Source organism: Trichomycterus rosablanca, chromosome 13 (genome assembly GCF_030014385.1).
Source record: "Trichomycterus rosablanca isolate fTriRos1 chromosome 13, fTriRos1.hap1, whole genome shotgun sequence".
Classification (NCBI taxonomy): Eukaryota; Metazoa; Chordata; class Actinopteri; order Siluriformes; family Trichomycteridae; genus Trichomycterus; species Trichomycterus rosablanca.
The window spans coordinates 37,364,268-37,378,814 of record NC_086000.1 but is presented as its reverse complement, the minus strand read 5'-3'; the positions used below and the strand labels follow the sequence as shown (position 1 = coordinate 37,378,814).

At 44.4% G+C, this 14,547-nt stretch overlaps 1 protein-coding gene across 2 annotated transcripts in view; it reads right to left on the bottom strand.

Annotated features, from left to right (window-relative positions):
- The window catches only part of iars2 (isoleucyl-tRNA synthetase 2, mitochondrial), a 29,093-nt gene continuing 14,546 nt past the window's right edge, over positions 1-14,547 (bottom strand). Inside the window, exons 14-24 of one of the 2 annotated variants that reach the window (XM_063008012.1) lie at positions 13,998-14,091; positions 13,837-13,899; positions 10,848-10,956; positions 10,007-10,109; positions 8,425-8,550; positions 8,154-8,285; positions 7,974-8,080; positions 6,249-6,394; positions 3,301-3,491; positions 2,269-2,413; positions 1-605 (exon numbers count right to left, since the gene is read on the bottom strand). In XM_063008012.1, coding sequence (XP_062864082.1) covers positions 460-605; positions 2,269-2,413; positions 3,301-3,491; positions 6,249-6,394; positions 7,974-8,080; positions 8,154-8,285; positions 8,425-8,550; positions 10,007-10,109; positions 10,848-10,956; positions 13,837-13,899; positions 13,998-14,091 — 1,362 coding nt within the window. In that variant the 3' untranslated portion in view covers positions 1-459. The remainder of the gene's footprint in view (positions 606-2,268; positions 2,414-3,300; positions 3,492-6,248; positions 6,395-7,973; positions 8,081-8,153; positions 8,286-8,424; positions 8,551-10,006; positions 10,110-10,847; positions 10,957-13,836; positions 13,900-13,997; positions 14,092-14,547) is intronic. The other variant, XM_063008013.1, reaches the window with a different exon arrangement.

Sequence of the window (14,547 nt, the reverse complement as noted above, 5' to 3'; positions counted from 1 at the left end):
TTCAAATGTGCATCTTTAGATTTTATTACATCCGCTTTGTTTACAAAGAACAACGATCGTACAAAATAAACTCATGTACATGTGCACCATCCATCCAGTCTGCAAGAAGCTGCATGCCACTTTTTTGTGATAATGTAAATGAAATAGCACATTAATTCTGACACCCCTGGATCAACAAGAGTAGAACTTCCAGGGGCGTCAACCATTCGACACAATCAGGACCTGAGTACCGGTCGTTTGCTCTTATAACTGTGATTGTATCCCATCCTGAAACAACAGCGAGAACCTTCTGCCTTGAGGAACGCCAAACTTCGTCCTACATATATAAATGTGCATACATGAGCGACGGGCTGTACACAACATCCACACCCCTCTAACCACCCCGCCCCCCCGTGTCCCGGTTCTGCCCGCTGTGGCTGAGCTATCGGCGTCCAGCTGTTACTGCGACGTGCGGAGTCTTTATTGGGCGTTCCCGACGGCGGTGTGGCAGCGAGGGCAGAGGCAGTCGGGCGTGTCGGAGGTGTAGCGTCGACAGCGAGGACAGCGGGACAGAGAGATGGGAACAGCGGCGGCGGTGTACGCACTCTCCTCACGAATTTCACCACCTACAGGACAGAGCAGCGTATTTTAAAACTTTATTTCATGCGACCCGCATTTTGTCTAAGATTTTTACGCCACCCAGGCAACAATTCATCTTACCCTCTGTATACAAGATGTAACATAAATCCTCCACAAGAGGGCGTTGGCGTACAAGGTTATTTAATTGTCCTGGGATAGTGGATGATCGTGTTTAGACCTGGTCGATTACCAATGACAAATAAATAATAGAAGTTTTTAAGTGTGCAGAATCGGCACTTTGAGGCGTCCTGGCAATCCTACGGCAATTCAGTTAGCAATCGTTTAGTCAAAATGTCCAAGATGTGGAAGTTTGAAACAGCTAAAAACACGACTCAGGTAACTAACAACCAATTCTGAGCCAAAAACACAGGCAAGAATTTCAGTATTTGAGACGGAACATGAAGCGTCTCATCGTCGCTGGATGTTCTGGGTTTACATTCAACTATAAAGGTCGCTGTGCTGTGTATCGTAGCTTCTATTTATTCTATCATTTAATATCATTCAGTATTAATGCACGTAATTTTGGAACAGAATGTCCAATAACCTCATAGTCAGGTGTCCACAAACTTTTGGGCATATGTTATGTACACTATATTGCCAAAAGTATTCGCTCGTCTGCATTCACACATATGAACCTGAGTGACTCCCATTCTTAATCCACAGGGTTTAATATGATGTCGCCACCCTTTGCAGCTATAACAGCTTCAACTCTTCACTAGGAGTGTGTTTATGGGAATTTTTGTGAGGTCAGACACTGATGTTGGATGAGAAGTCCTGGCTCGCAGTCTCCGCTCTAATTCATCCCAAAGGTGTTCTATCAGAGGTGTCAGAACTATGTGCAGGCCAGTCAAGTTCTTCCACACCAAACTGGCTCGTCCACGTCTTTATGGACAGGAAGGGGCCATCCCCAAACTGTTCCCATAAATCTCTTGGTGTGCTGAAGCATTAAGAGTTCCTTTCACTGGAACTAAGGGGCCGAGCCCGACTCCTGAAAAACACCCCCACACCATAATCCCCCCTCCACCACACTTTACACTCGGCACAATACAGTCAGACAGGTACCGTTCTCCTGGTAACCGCCAAACCCAGACTCGTCCATCGGATCGCCAGACGGAGAAGCGTGATCCGTCACTCCAGAGAACACGTCTCCACCGCTCTAGAGTCCGGTAGCGGCGTGCTTTACACCACTGCATCCGATGATGTGAAGCTTGGATGCAGCTGCTCGGCCATGGAAACCCGTTCCATGAAGCTCTACACACTGTTCCTGAGCTCATCTGAAGGCCACATGAAGTTTGGAGGTCTGTAGTGATGGACTCTGCAGAAAGTTGGTGACCTCTGCGCACTATGTTCCTCAGCATCCGCTGCCCCACCCTGTCATGTTACGTGGTAACACTTGGTGGCTGAATCGCTGTCGTTCCCAATCGCTTCCACTTTGTTATAACAGCACTGACGGAATTCACTGAGCTCCTGAGAGTGACCCGTTCTTTCACTAATGTGTGTAGAAGCAGTCTGCATGCCGAGGTGCTCGGTTTTATACACCTGTGGCCACGGAAGTGATCGGAACACCTGAATTCAGTTATTTGGATGGTGAGTGAATACTTTTGGCAATATAAGTATTTGATATCTTGCTACATATGGTTAGAATCTTACCCTCCAGGTTAATCAGGAAGCTCCCAGTGCTGATGACGGCATCAGAGGGCAGATCTCGGGGTAAAGCGCTGGTCAGGGTGGTGCGAGACGCCATCATCAGCTCCGTCAGCTGGGAGCAGGTAGAGGTGGGCTCCTCCTGCAGCGACTGTTAGAGAAACCATTAAAAAAACGATAAACTTTTAATGGTCTGATTACATTTACAATTCCAGCACTTAGTAAACCGATCAGCCATAACATTAAAACCACCTCCATGTTTCTACACTCACTGTCCATTTTATCAGCTCCACTTACCATATAGAAGCACTTTGTAGTTCTACAATTACTGACTGTAGTCCATCTGTTTCTCTGCATGCTTTAACCTGCTTTCACCCTGTTCTTCAATGGTCAGGACCCCCACAGGACCCCCACAGAGCAGGTATTATTTAGGTGGTGGATGATTCTCAGCACTGCAGTGACACTGACATGGTGGTGGTGTGTTAGTGTGTGTTGTGCTGGTACGAGTGGATCAGACACAGCAGCGCTGCTGGAGTTTTTAAACACCTCACCGTCATTGCTGGACTGAGAATAGTCCACCAACCAAATATATCCAGCCGACAGCGCCCCGTGGGCAGCGTCCTGTGACCACTGATGAAGGTCTAGAAGATGAGCGACTCAAACAGCAGCAATAGATGAGCGATCGTCTCTGACTTTACATCTACAAGGTGGACCGACTAGGTAGGAGTGTCTAATAGAGTGGACAGTGAGTGGACACGGTGTTTAAAAACTCCACTCATACCAGCACAACACACACTAACACACCACCACCATGTCAGTGTCACTGCAGTGTTGAGAATCATCCACCACCTAAATAATAGCTGCTCTGTGGTGGTCCAGTGGGGGTCCTGACCATTGAAGAACAGGGTGAAAGCAGGTTAAAGCATGTAGAGAAACAGATGGACTACAGTCAGTAATTGTAGAACTGCAAAGTGCTTCTATATCGGGAACTTTCTGAACCTCCCCCGTACCATAACGAGCCGCTCGTTTCCATTTTACCTCCATGAGTTCGAAGAAGAGCCCGGGTTCGATGGCGATGGTGAGGTCGTATTCTGCCGCATTGCATCCTGGGATGGAGGACAGGAAGGAGTCTCTGATGGCGCTCGCACCCTCCACCGCCTCCTCCAGGCCGGGTTTTCTCCACACGGAGCTGCTTTTGATCCAGCCGCTCCTGAACAGAGTCTCGCCTTCTGCGCAGAGGTACGGACGAGAGGAACACAGATCAAACACCAGAGGAACACAGATCAAACACCAGAGGAACACAGATCAAACACCAGAGGAACACAGATCAAACACCAGAGGAACACAGATCAAACACCAGAGGAACACAGATCAGACATCAGAGGAACACAGATCAGACATCAGAGGAACACAGATCAGACATCAGAGGAACACAGATCAAACACCAGAGGAACACAGATCAGACATCAGAGGAACACAGATCAAACACCAGAGGAACACACATCAGACATCAGAGGAACACAGATCAAACACCAGAGGAACACAGATCAGACATCAGAGGAACACAGATCAGACATCAGAGGAACACAGATCAAACACCAGGGGAACACAGAACAAACACCAGAGGAACACAGATCAAACACCAGAGGAACACAGATCAAACACCAGAGGAACACAGATCAGACATCAGAGGAACACAGATCAAACACCAGAGGAACACAGATTCCTCAGACATCAGACATCAGAGGAACACAGATCAAACACCAGGGGAACACAGATCAAACACCAGGGGAACACAGATCAGACATCAGAGGAACACAGATCAAACACCAGGGGAACACAGATCAAACACCAGAGGAACACAGATCAGACATCAGGGGAACACAGATCAAACACCAGGGGAACACAGATCAAACACCAGAGGAACACAGATCAAACACCAGAGGAACACAGATCAGACATCAGAGGAACACAGATCAAACACCAGGGGAACACAGATCAAACACCAGAGGAACACAGATCAAACACCAGGGGAACACAGATCAAACACCAGAGGAACACAGATCAGACATCAGAGGAACACAGATCAGACATCAGAGGAACACAGATCAAACACCAGAGGAACACAGATCAGACATCAGAGGAACACAGATCAAACACCAGAGGAACACAGATCAAACACCAGAGGAACACAGATCAAACACCAGAGGAACACAGATCAAACACCAGAGGAACACAGATCAGACACCAGAGGAACACAGATCAGACATCAGAGGAACACAGATCAAACACCAGAGGAACACATATCAGACACCAGAGGAACACAGATCAGACATCAGAGGAACACAGATCAAACACCAGAGGAACACAGATCAAACACCAGAGGAACACAGATCAGACACCAGAGGAACACAGATCAAACACCAGAGGAACACAGATCAAACACCAGAGGAACAGAGATCAGACATCAGAGGAACACAGATCAGACATCAGAGGAACACAGATCAAACACCAGAGGAACACAGATCAGACATCAGAGGAACACAGATCAAACACCAGGGGAACACAGATCAAACACCAGAGGAACACAGATCAAACACCAGAGGAACACAGATCAGACATCAGAGGAACACAGATCAGACATCAGAGGAACACAGATCAAACACCAGAGGAACACAGATCAGACACCAGGGGAACACAGATCAAACACCAGAGGAACACAGATTCCTCAGACATCAGACATCAGAGGAACACAGATCAAACACCAGGGGAACACAGATCAAACACCAGAGGAACACAGATCAAACACCAGAGGAACACAGATCAAACACCAGAGGAACACATATCAGACACCAGAGGAACACAGATCAGACATCAGAGGAACACAGATCAAACACCAGAGGAACACATATCAGACACCAGAGGAACACAGATCAGACATCAGAGGAACACAGATCAAACACCAGAGGAACACAGATCAAACACCAGAGGAACAGAGATCAGACATCAGAGGAACACAGATCAGACATCAGAGGAACACAGATCAAACACCAGAGGAACACAGATCAGACATCAGAGGAACACAGATCAAACACCAGGGGAACACAGATCAAACACCAGAGGAACACAGATCAAACACCAGAGGAACACAGATCAGACATCAGAGGAACACAGATCAGACATCAGAGGAACACAGATCAAACACCAGAGGAACACAGATCAGACACCAGGGGAACACAGATCAAACACCAGAGGAACACAGATTCCTCAGACATCAGACATCAGAGGAACACAGATCAAACACCAGGGGAACACAGATCAAACACCAGAGGAACACAGATCAAACACCAGAGGAACACAGATCAAACACCAGAGGAACACAGATCAAACACCAGAGGAACACAGATCAAACACCAGAGGAACACAGATCAGACACCAGGGGAACACAGATCAGACATCAGAGGACATAAAAATTTATCGAAAATCCACCTTCCGACATGAAGATCAATCAAAAGTCCCCATAAAACAGCTTGAACGGGGTGAGATCATACTGATCATGTGATCTATGTAGCGGTATTCATTTGCAGTTAATTCCTCTCTTTATGGGGAAGTGGACCCGGACCATGTCAGCTCCACATGACTAATATTCCAGTGCTCAATACAGTGTTGCTAGGCAACTGGATGAACACACAACTGGAGACGTGTTTCTAACTTCATCTCTGGTCACTGTCTGTGAGGAGTTTTGTATGTTCTTCCCTTTTAAAACGTGCAAAACATAGACTGGCTGTTCTAAACTGTCCGAGCCGTGAGGACGTCAGTAACGGGTGAGTATATTTCAGGTGGTTTCAGACCCACCGCGACCCTGACCAGGATCACGGGTCAGTAAAAACGTTCTGCCGTATTCAGAAAAGCTCGTGTTCAGTAACTCGGAGCCACATCTGAGCGCAGAGGAACCAGTTGGACCAGTGCGCAGAACGCGTACGTACCATCGTGCCCTGGTGCATGCTGGTACACCTCCTCGGCCAGGTGAGGCAAAATGGGCGCTATAGAGCGCGTAACGCCGTCCAGGATCTCCTCCAGAACCGTCTGGCATGATCTTCGACCCGGCGAGTTCTCCGCATCACAGTACAGCCTGAGAAAGAGAGAATCGGAGGAGTCACAACTACATACACAACTACACCGCTGTATCCTGATCAGGGTTGCGGTGTGTCCACTTTCCCCGGAATCACTGAGCACAGTGCTGTACCACACTCATAACAGGAGGCCAATCCTCTGCAGGGCGTCGACCACCATAACACAGCCAACCAACAGCCAATCATGTCTGTGTGTATACTGTTAGAACCCTGGATCCCAGCGATACTGGGCTGGTGTAATTTACTGCAGCGCCACCCGATCGCCTTCCTATAGAATAACAGCCAAATTCTACCCCTGTGCTTTCTCATTTAAGTATTTTACCAGGTTTATTAGGTAAGGCAATTTAGCAAACAATGCAGCGTGCATGGCTGATATTACAACCCCAAATCAGAAAAAGTTGGGACAGTATGGAAAATGCAAATAATAAAAACTAGACATGGACTCAAGGACTCACCTCACTTCCCCCCATTGGCTGCTGTCGCTAGGTCATTATTATTATATTACAATATTTCCGTTAAGTAAAATTAAAATAACTAAAACTGTGCATTAAAATACCAGAGGCAGGAATTTGGACTCTAAGTGTAACTTCTGAGTGACTTTTAATTCATTCTGATCAGCTATCAGTATATAAAATTTGTTGAAGGGGCCCAATTTGTTTTTTGTACTGGGGCCCCTGAGCTCCTGGTTACACCACTGGTCTTGCATCTAGAAATGGTTCATATTATGAGCGCCTGTTTTCAGTGGCAGGGTTATAAACAGGTAACGATTCTCACTTTTACCAGATAATGTGAACAGACTCATTTTAAATAACTGGCTGTTAATAACTCTATATAGACACTGTCTGGCCTTACTAAAATAATTTACATTTAATCATTTTATCATAATTGTATGAATGTTTTTATTGGCAAACGTGCATAACTGTTAAAATTTTGCTTAGTCATTAGTTTGCGATTAATTGCGATCAATTTGGTTCTTTAATCGCGATTAATCTCGATTAAAAAATTTAATCGCGTGACAGCCCTAATAAAAACACAGAGTTCCTTACATTTACTTTGACTTTTATTTGATGTCAGACAGGATGAACCTGAGATATTTCATCTTTTATCTGCTCAACTTCATTTCATTTATTAATAAACATCCATTCCTGCATTTCAGGCCTGCAACACATTCCAAAAAAAGTTGGGACGGGGGCAATTTATGGGGCTAGTAATGAGGTGAAAAATATTATATTATAAACAGGTGATTGTGATCATGGTTTGGTACAAAAGCAGCATCCAGGAAAGGCTGAGAGTCTCTGATGAGTAAAGATGATCAGAGGATCCAGTTTGTCCACAAATGTGTGAGAAAATGATTGAAATGTTTAAAAACAATGAACCTCAAAGAAAGATTGCAAGGGATTTGCATGTTCTCCCTCTACAGTGCAGAATATCATTAAACCATTGTGTAAAGGTCGAGGGTGCGAGCTTAACCTGAACGCTCGTGATCTTCCATCCCTCAGACGGCGCGGCATTATTTAAATGTTTTACACTGTTTACACAAGGGTTATATTCACAGCAGGAGAGGGAGGTCATTCTCACCGGTCCTTGATGATGCTGAAATAGAAGCTGCTCAGATCCCTGGTGATGAAAGCCTGGAGCAGGCGGATCACTCGGCCACAGTCGTACTCGCTGTAAGCATCAGTTACCTAACACACACACACACTTTACATCACCTGTCCATTAAACCCATCACAAATCTGAACGTTTACCAGCACACACCTTGATGCTGAACTCTCGGAGCAGGTGCAGCAGGTACTGATCAATGTAGTGCATTTCTTTAGAGTCCACGGCGTGTACACGAGGGTCGAACCCCTGCAGATTCCCCAGCAGGAACCTCAGAGTGTTCCTCAGCTACAGTCCACACACACACAGAAAAAATGTGGTTATCAAAATATCCCCGAATATATCGAATATCATCATTAATACTGTTCATAAGTAGAACTGTACTGTATGATGTGCTGTCGTATACTGTATGTTTACAGAGCGACACCTTGTTGATGTTCTCCTTGGCGGCGTTCAGCGCCTTGGGGCCGATCTGCACCTCGGAGAAGACGCTAGACTCCGCGACCCACCACCTCAACACGTCGGCTCCGTAGGGAGGAGAAACGGTCGAGCCCTGAGACACGGAGAATGACCGAGGGTAAGAGGAGAGGTCAGAAAGAGGTACGATCATATATTTTTATTTAGAGCTCATCTGCTCATCTATTACCAGACTGTTCCACCTTAAATCAAACTGTGAGATAATAGTGCATCATCATTGTAGTTATAAATATATCATTATATTTCCACCTGTAACACTGGCTGTGTTCGAATTCGCCTACTACATACTGCATACTACACTCAGTATATACTACATACTGCATACTACACTCTGTATATACTACATACTGCATACTACACTCAGTATATACTACATACTGCATACTACACTCAGTATATACTACATACTGCATACTACACTCTGTATATACTACATACTGCATACTACACTCAGTATATACTACATACTGCATACTACACTCAGTATATACTACATACTGCATACTACACTCAGTAAATACTACATACTGCATACTACACTCAGTATATACTACATACTGCATACTACACTCAGTATATACTACATATTGCATACTACACTCAGTATATACTACATACTGCATACTACACTCTATATACTACATACTGCATACTACACTCAGTATATACTACATATTGCATACTACACTCAGTATATACTACATACTGCATACTACACTCTATATACTACATACTGCATACTACACTCAGTATATACTACATATTGCATACTACACTCAGTATATACTACATACTGCATACTACACTCAGTATATACTACATACTGCATACTACACTCAGTATATACTGCATACTACACTCAGTATATACTACACACTGCATACTACACTCAGTATATACTACATACTGCATACTACACTCAGTATATACTACATATTGCATACTACACTCTGTATGTACTACATACTGCATACTACACTCTGTATGTACTACATACTGCATACTACACTCAGTATATACTACATACTGCATACTACACTCAGTATATACTACATACTGCATACTACACTCTGTATATACTACATACTGCATACTACACTCTGTATATACTACATACTGCATACTACACTCAGTATATACTACATACTGCATACTACACTCAGTATATACTACATACTGCATACTACACTCTGTATGTACTACATACTGCATACTACACTCAGTATATACTACATACTACACTCAGTATATACTACATACTGCATACTACACTCAGTATATACTACATACTACACTCAGTATATACTACATACTGCATACTACACTCAGTATATACTACATACTGCATACTACACTCAGTATATACTACATACTGCATACTACACTCAGTATATACTACATACTGCACGAGTAGTATGTACTAGGCTATTTCGAACACAACCAGAAAGTGAAGCAATATTATTGATAACACATAAAACAACACGAAGGATGAACAGATAAACGATCGTATGTGTAGAGAGGTTATCTTTTACCTTTTCACCATTGATGACCACGTCAGGGTCGACGACGTTGCCCAGAGACTTGGACATTTTCTCTCCTTTCTCACTGACCACAAAGCCGTGGACCACAAGAGCCCTGACACACACGAGCACATGTATATGTGAATCTTTATAATAGGATTTTAATATCCCATAAATCAAGTTGTGCCATATTTATTAGGAACACCTGTGCACCTTCTTTCTCGTATTATTATTTAGATAAACCAGTCATGTGGTGCTTGATCTAAACCTGTGTGTTTTGATGCACTTCCTACTAAAGTGGCATAGAGTCACTATATACACACACTGTACAGTATGAACAAAAGTATTGGGACACTCATTCTAATTACAAAATTCATGTGTTCCAACCCCAACACTTGCTAACAGGTGAATTCTACTATGTAAAATACCACTAGAACCAACATCAGTGCATGGGCACAAATCCCCACAGACATACGTCTTATGAGGAGCCCTCTCAGATGAGCAGCTGTTGTTCTAGCTGAAGAGATCACATACAGGTCACTCTTTTTTAATACCATTTGTTTTTAAATTGGGACTAAATACTTTTGGCCGCACTTCATGCTTCTGTATTTCTATCTGGGCTTGGGACCAGCACTGAGAGCACATGGCTGGGATGTTCAGCCACCCTCCTCTTCCTACAGACACAGCCAATCAGGTCTGCGTAGACGCCTGGCCGTCCGATAGCACCGCTGACATTCGAACCCTGGATCTCAGCGGTAGTGGGCTAGCATATTTTATCCTCCGAGCACCCCTAGGGTGTAAAAAGTGAATGACGTCCATCATTACACTAACGCAGGATGTTACACAGACTCACTTGTAAGGCGCTTTGTTACGCACGGCCACGCTGGTTAACAGGGACGACTGGAACCAGCCGCCGATCTGATCCTTCCCCTCCACGTACACGTCCGCCCGAGGGTCTGCCTCTGAAATATAGAGCCACAATACAAACAGTAAAAGACAGATATGAAGATAAAACATGTTCCACTCATCACAAATGTAGCAGAACATGAGCACTGGAGCTACAAGGCTAATGAAATAGTACCAGACGTTCACGTTAATTCATGCCAGCACTCGTCTCACTGTAACATCACACAGACTTTTCGGGTTTCTTGGCACATTTTGGTGTCATTTCATGCCAGATCATGAAAAAAAAAAGAAAAGTTTGAAGCTGAGATGTTTTACTTTTAATTCTAAGTGATTTATTTATTTCCCCTGAATTTTTCCTCCCAATCTAGTCGTATCCATCCCCTAATGGTATTTCACCTCTACTGTGACATGTGTGCAGCACCAACCACTTCTTTTCACCCGCACCAAATGGGTTTATATGGAGATCCGTATCGTGCACTGATCTCTATTATCCCCCGTCTCTGTGCAGCGCCATCGATCAGCCTAGCCGAGGTCGTAACTGCAGCGGTTATGAGAAAACTTTGCTGATCATTGTTCGTACACGCGCCCAAGCTCGTTCCCACCCACTTGAATGCTTTTTTCCTCCTAATTTAGTCGTATCAGATTCCCCGATCATAAGGATCTTAAGTCTGCTAGCGGTCTTCTCTACCGAACGCTTCTTTTCACCTGCACCAGGCGGGTTCATTGTTTATATATATATATATATATACAGTGTATCACAAAAGTGAGTACACCCCTCACATTTCTGCAGATATTTAAGTATATATTTTCATGGGACAACACTGACAAAATGACACTTTGACACAATGAAAAGTAGTCTGTGTGCAGCTTATATAACAGTGTAAATTTATTCTTCTCTCAAAATAACTCAATATACAGCCATTAATGTCTAAACCACCGGCAACAAAAGTGAGTACACCCCTAAGAGACTACACCCCTAAATGTCCAAATTGAGCACTGCTTGTCATTTTCCCTCCAAAATGTCATGTGATTTGTTAGTGTTACTAGGTCTCAGGTGTGCATAGGGAGCAGGTGTGTTCAATTTAGTAGTACAGCTCTCACACTCTCTCATACTGGTCACTGAAAGTTCCAACATGGCACCTCATGGCAAAGAACTCGCTGAGGATCTTAAAAGACGAATTGTTGCGCTACATGAAGATGGCCAAGGCTACAAGAAGATTGCCAACACCCTGAAACTGAGCTGCAGCACAGTGGCCAAGATCATCCAGCGTTTTAAAAGAGCAGGGTCCACTCAAAACAGACCTCGCGTTTGTCGTCCAAAGAAGCTGAGTGCACGTGCTCAGCGTCACATCCAACTGCTGTCTTTGAAAGATAGGCGCAGGAGTGCTGTCAGCATTGCTGCAGAGATTGAAAAGGTGGGGGGTCAGCCTGTCAGTGCTCAGACCATACGCCGCACACTACATCAAATTGGTCTGCATGGCTGTCACCCCAGAAGGAAGCCTCTTCTGAAGTCTCTACACAAGAAAGCCCGCAAACAGTTTGCTGAAGACATGTCAACAAAGGACATGGATTACTGGAACCATGTCCTATGGTCTGATGAGACCAAGATTAATTTGTTTGGTTCAGATGGTCTCAAGCATGTGTGGCGGCAATCAGGTGAGGAGTACAAAGATAAGTGTGTCATGCCTACAGTCAAGCATGGTGGTGGGAATGCCATGGTCTGGGGCTGCATGGGTGCAGCAGGTGTTGGGGAGTTACATTTCATTGAGGGACACATGAACTCCAATATGTACTGTGAAATACTGAAGCAGAGCATGATCCCCTCCCTCCGGAAACTGGGTCGCAGGGCAGTGTTCCAGCATGATAATGACCCCAAACACACCTCTAAGACGACCACTGCTTTATTGAAGAGGCTGAGGGTAAAGGTGATGGACTGGCCAAGCATGTCTCCAGACCTAAACCCAATAGAACATCTTTGGGGCATCCTCAAGCGGAAGGTGGAGGAGTGCAAAGTCTCGAATATCCGCCAGCTCCGTGATGTCGTCATGGAGGAGTGGAAAAGCATTCCAGTGGCAACCTGTGAAGCTCTGGTAAACTCCATGCCCAGGAGAGTTAAGGCAGTTCTGGGAAATAATGGTGGCCACACAAAATATTGACACTTCAGGAACTTTCACTAAGGGGTGTACTCACTTTTGTTGCCGGTGGTTTAGACATTAATGGCTGTATATTGAGTTATTTTGAGGGAAGAATAAATTTACACTGTTATATAAGCTGCACACAGACTACTTTTCATTGTGTCAAAGTGTCATTTTGTCAGTGTTGTCCCATGAAAAGATATACTTAAATATCTGCAGAAATGTGAGGGGTGTACTCACTTTTGTGATACACTGTATATGGAGATCCGTATCATGCACGGAGAGTCACGCACTGATCTCCCTTATCCCCCGTCTCTGTGCAGCGCCATCAATCAGCCAGCAGAGGGCGTAACTGCAGCATTTATGAGGAATCCCACCCACAAACCAGCTAAATATTGTTGGTGGACAATAGAATAGAATAGAACGCCTTTATTTATACATGTACAGCCATCGTATGGCACCCCACAGGGTTGAGGACCTTGCTTAAGGGCCCAACAGTGGCTGCATGGCAGAGCTGGGATTCGAACTCTCAATCTTTCAGAAGATACTAGTCATTACAAACCATACAAGCAGTACAGAAAAGAGTGCAGTAGGTGGTACAGAGTGGGTAGCAGGTTTTTGATGTTAATCAGCAAGTGTGCAAACTTCTTGATTAGCCTAAGTTAGTAAGTTACTATGATCTCATATCATTTATGACCCGGTGAGAGGCGCCACATGCTTGCTGGTGTTTGTATTTAGTGTGTATTAGTCGACTGATTGATCAGGAGAGAGAACTGATCATATATGATCAATATTATCGACCTTGTAGGTTTAACCAGCCTCGTTTAGCCTTTGCAGACGAAGCCTGCTCGTCTATCTCACCAGCTGAGAAGATAAAGTGTTATAGAAATGATAATGATATTAATAAATATTACCGCTTCTACATCACACACACACACACACGTGTCTAAATGCCAGCTTACCCTGTAACACCGCAGCCCAGGACGTTCCACTGTCAAACCAAATATCCAGCACGTCCTCACCACGCACATAATCTGTTACAGCCTCGGCATTACTCTGAAACACACACACACACACACACACACTGAGTCTAGTACAGGACAATCAGCGTCCAACTAAAAGTAAGTGCACTTAAAGTGTGTGTGTGTGTGTGTGTGTGTGTGGACCAGGCTCAGATTCATCCAGCTGGGTACAGTAGGTACAGTAACGGTTGATATCTCGCCACCCACCATGACACAACAGAGACCAAATCCTATCTACTGTGTCATTAACACTTTCAACCACTAGAATTTACCAAAATTAATCAACAAAATATGTTTATTAACATATATACTGTATATATATAGTTATATATTGTAGTTCTACAATTACTGACTGTAGTCCATCTGTTTCTCTACATGCTTTTTTAACCTGCTTTCACCCTGTTCTTCAAGGGTCAGGACCCCCACAGGACCCCCACAGAGCAGGTATTATTTAGGTGGTGGATGATTCTCAGCACTGCAGTGACACTGA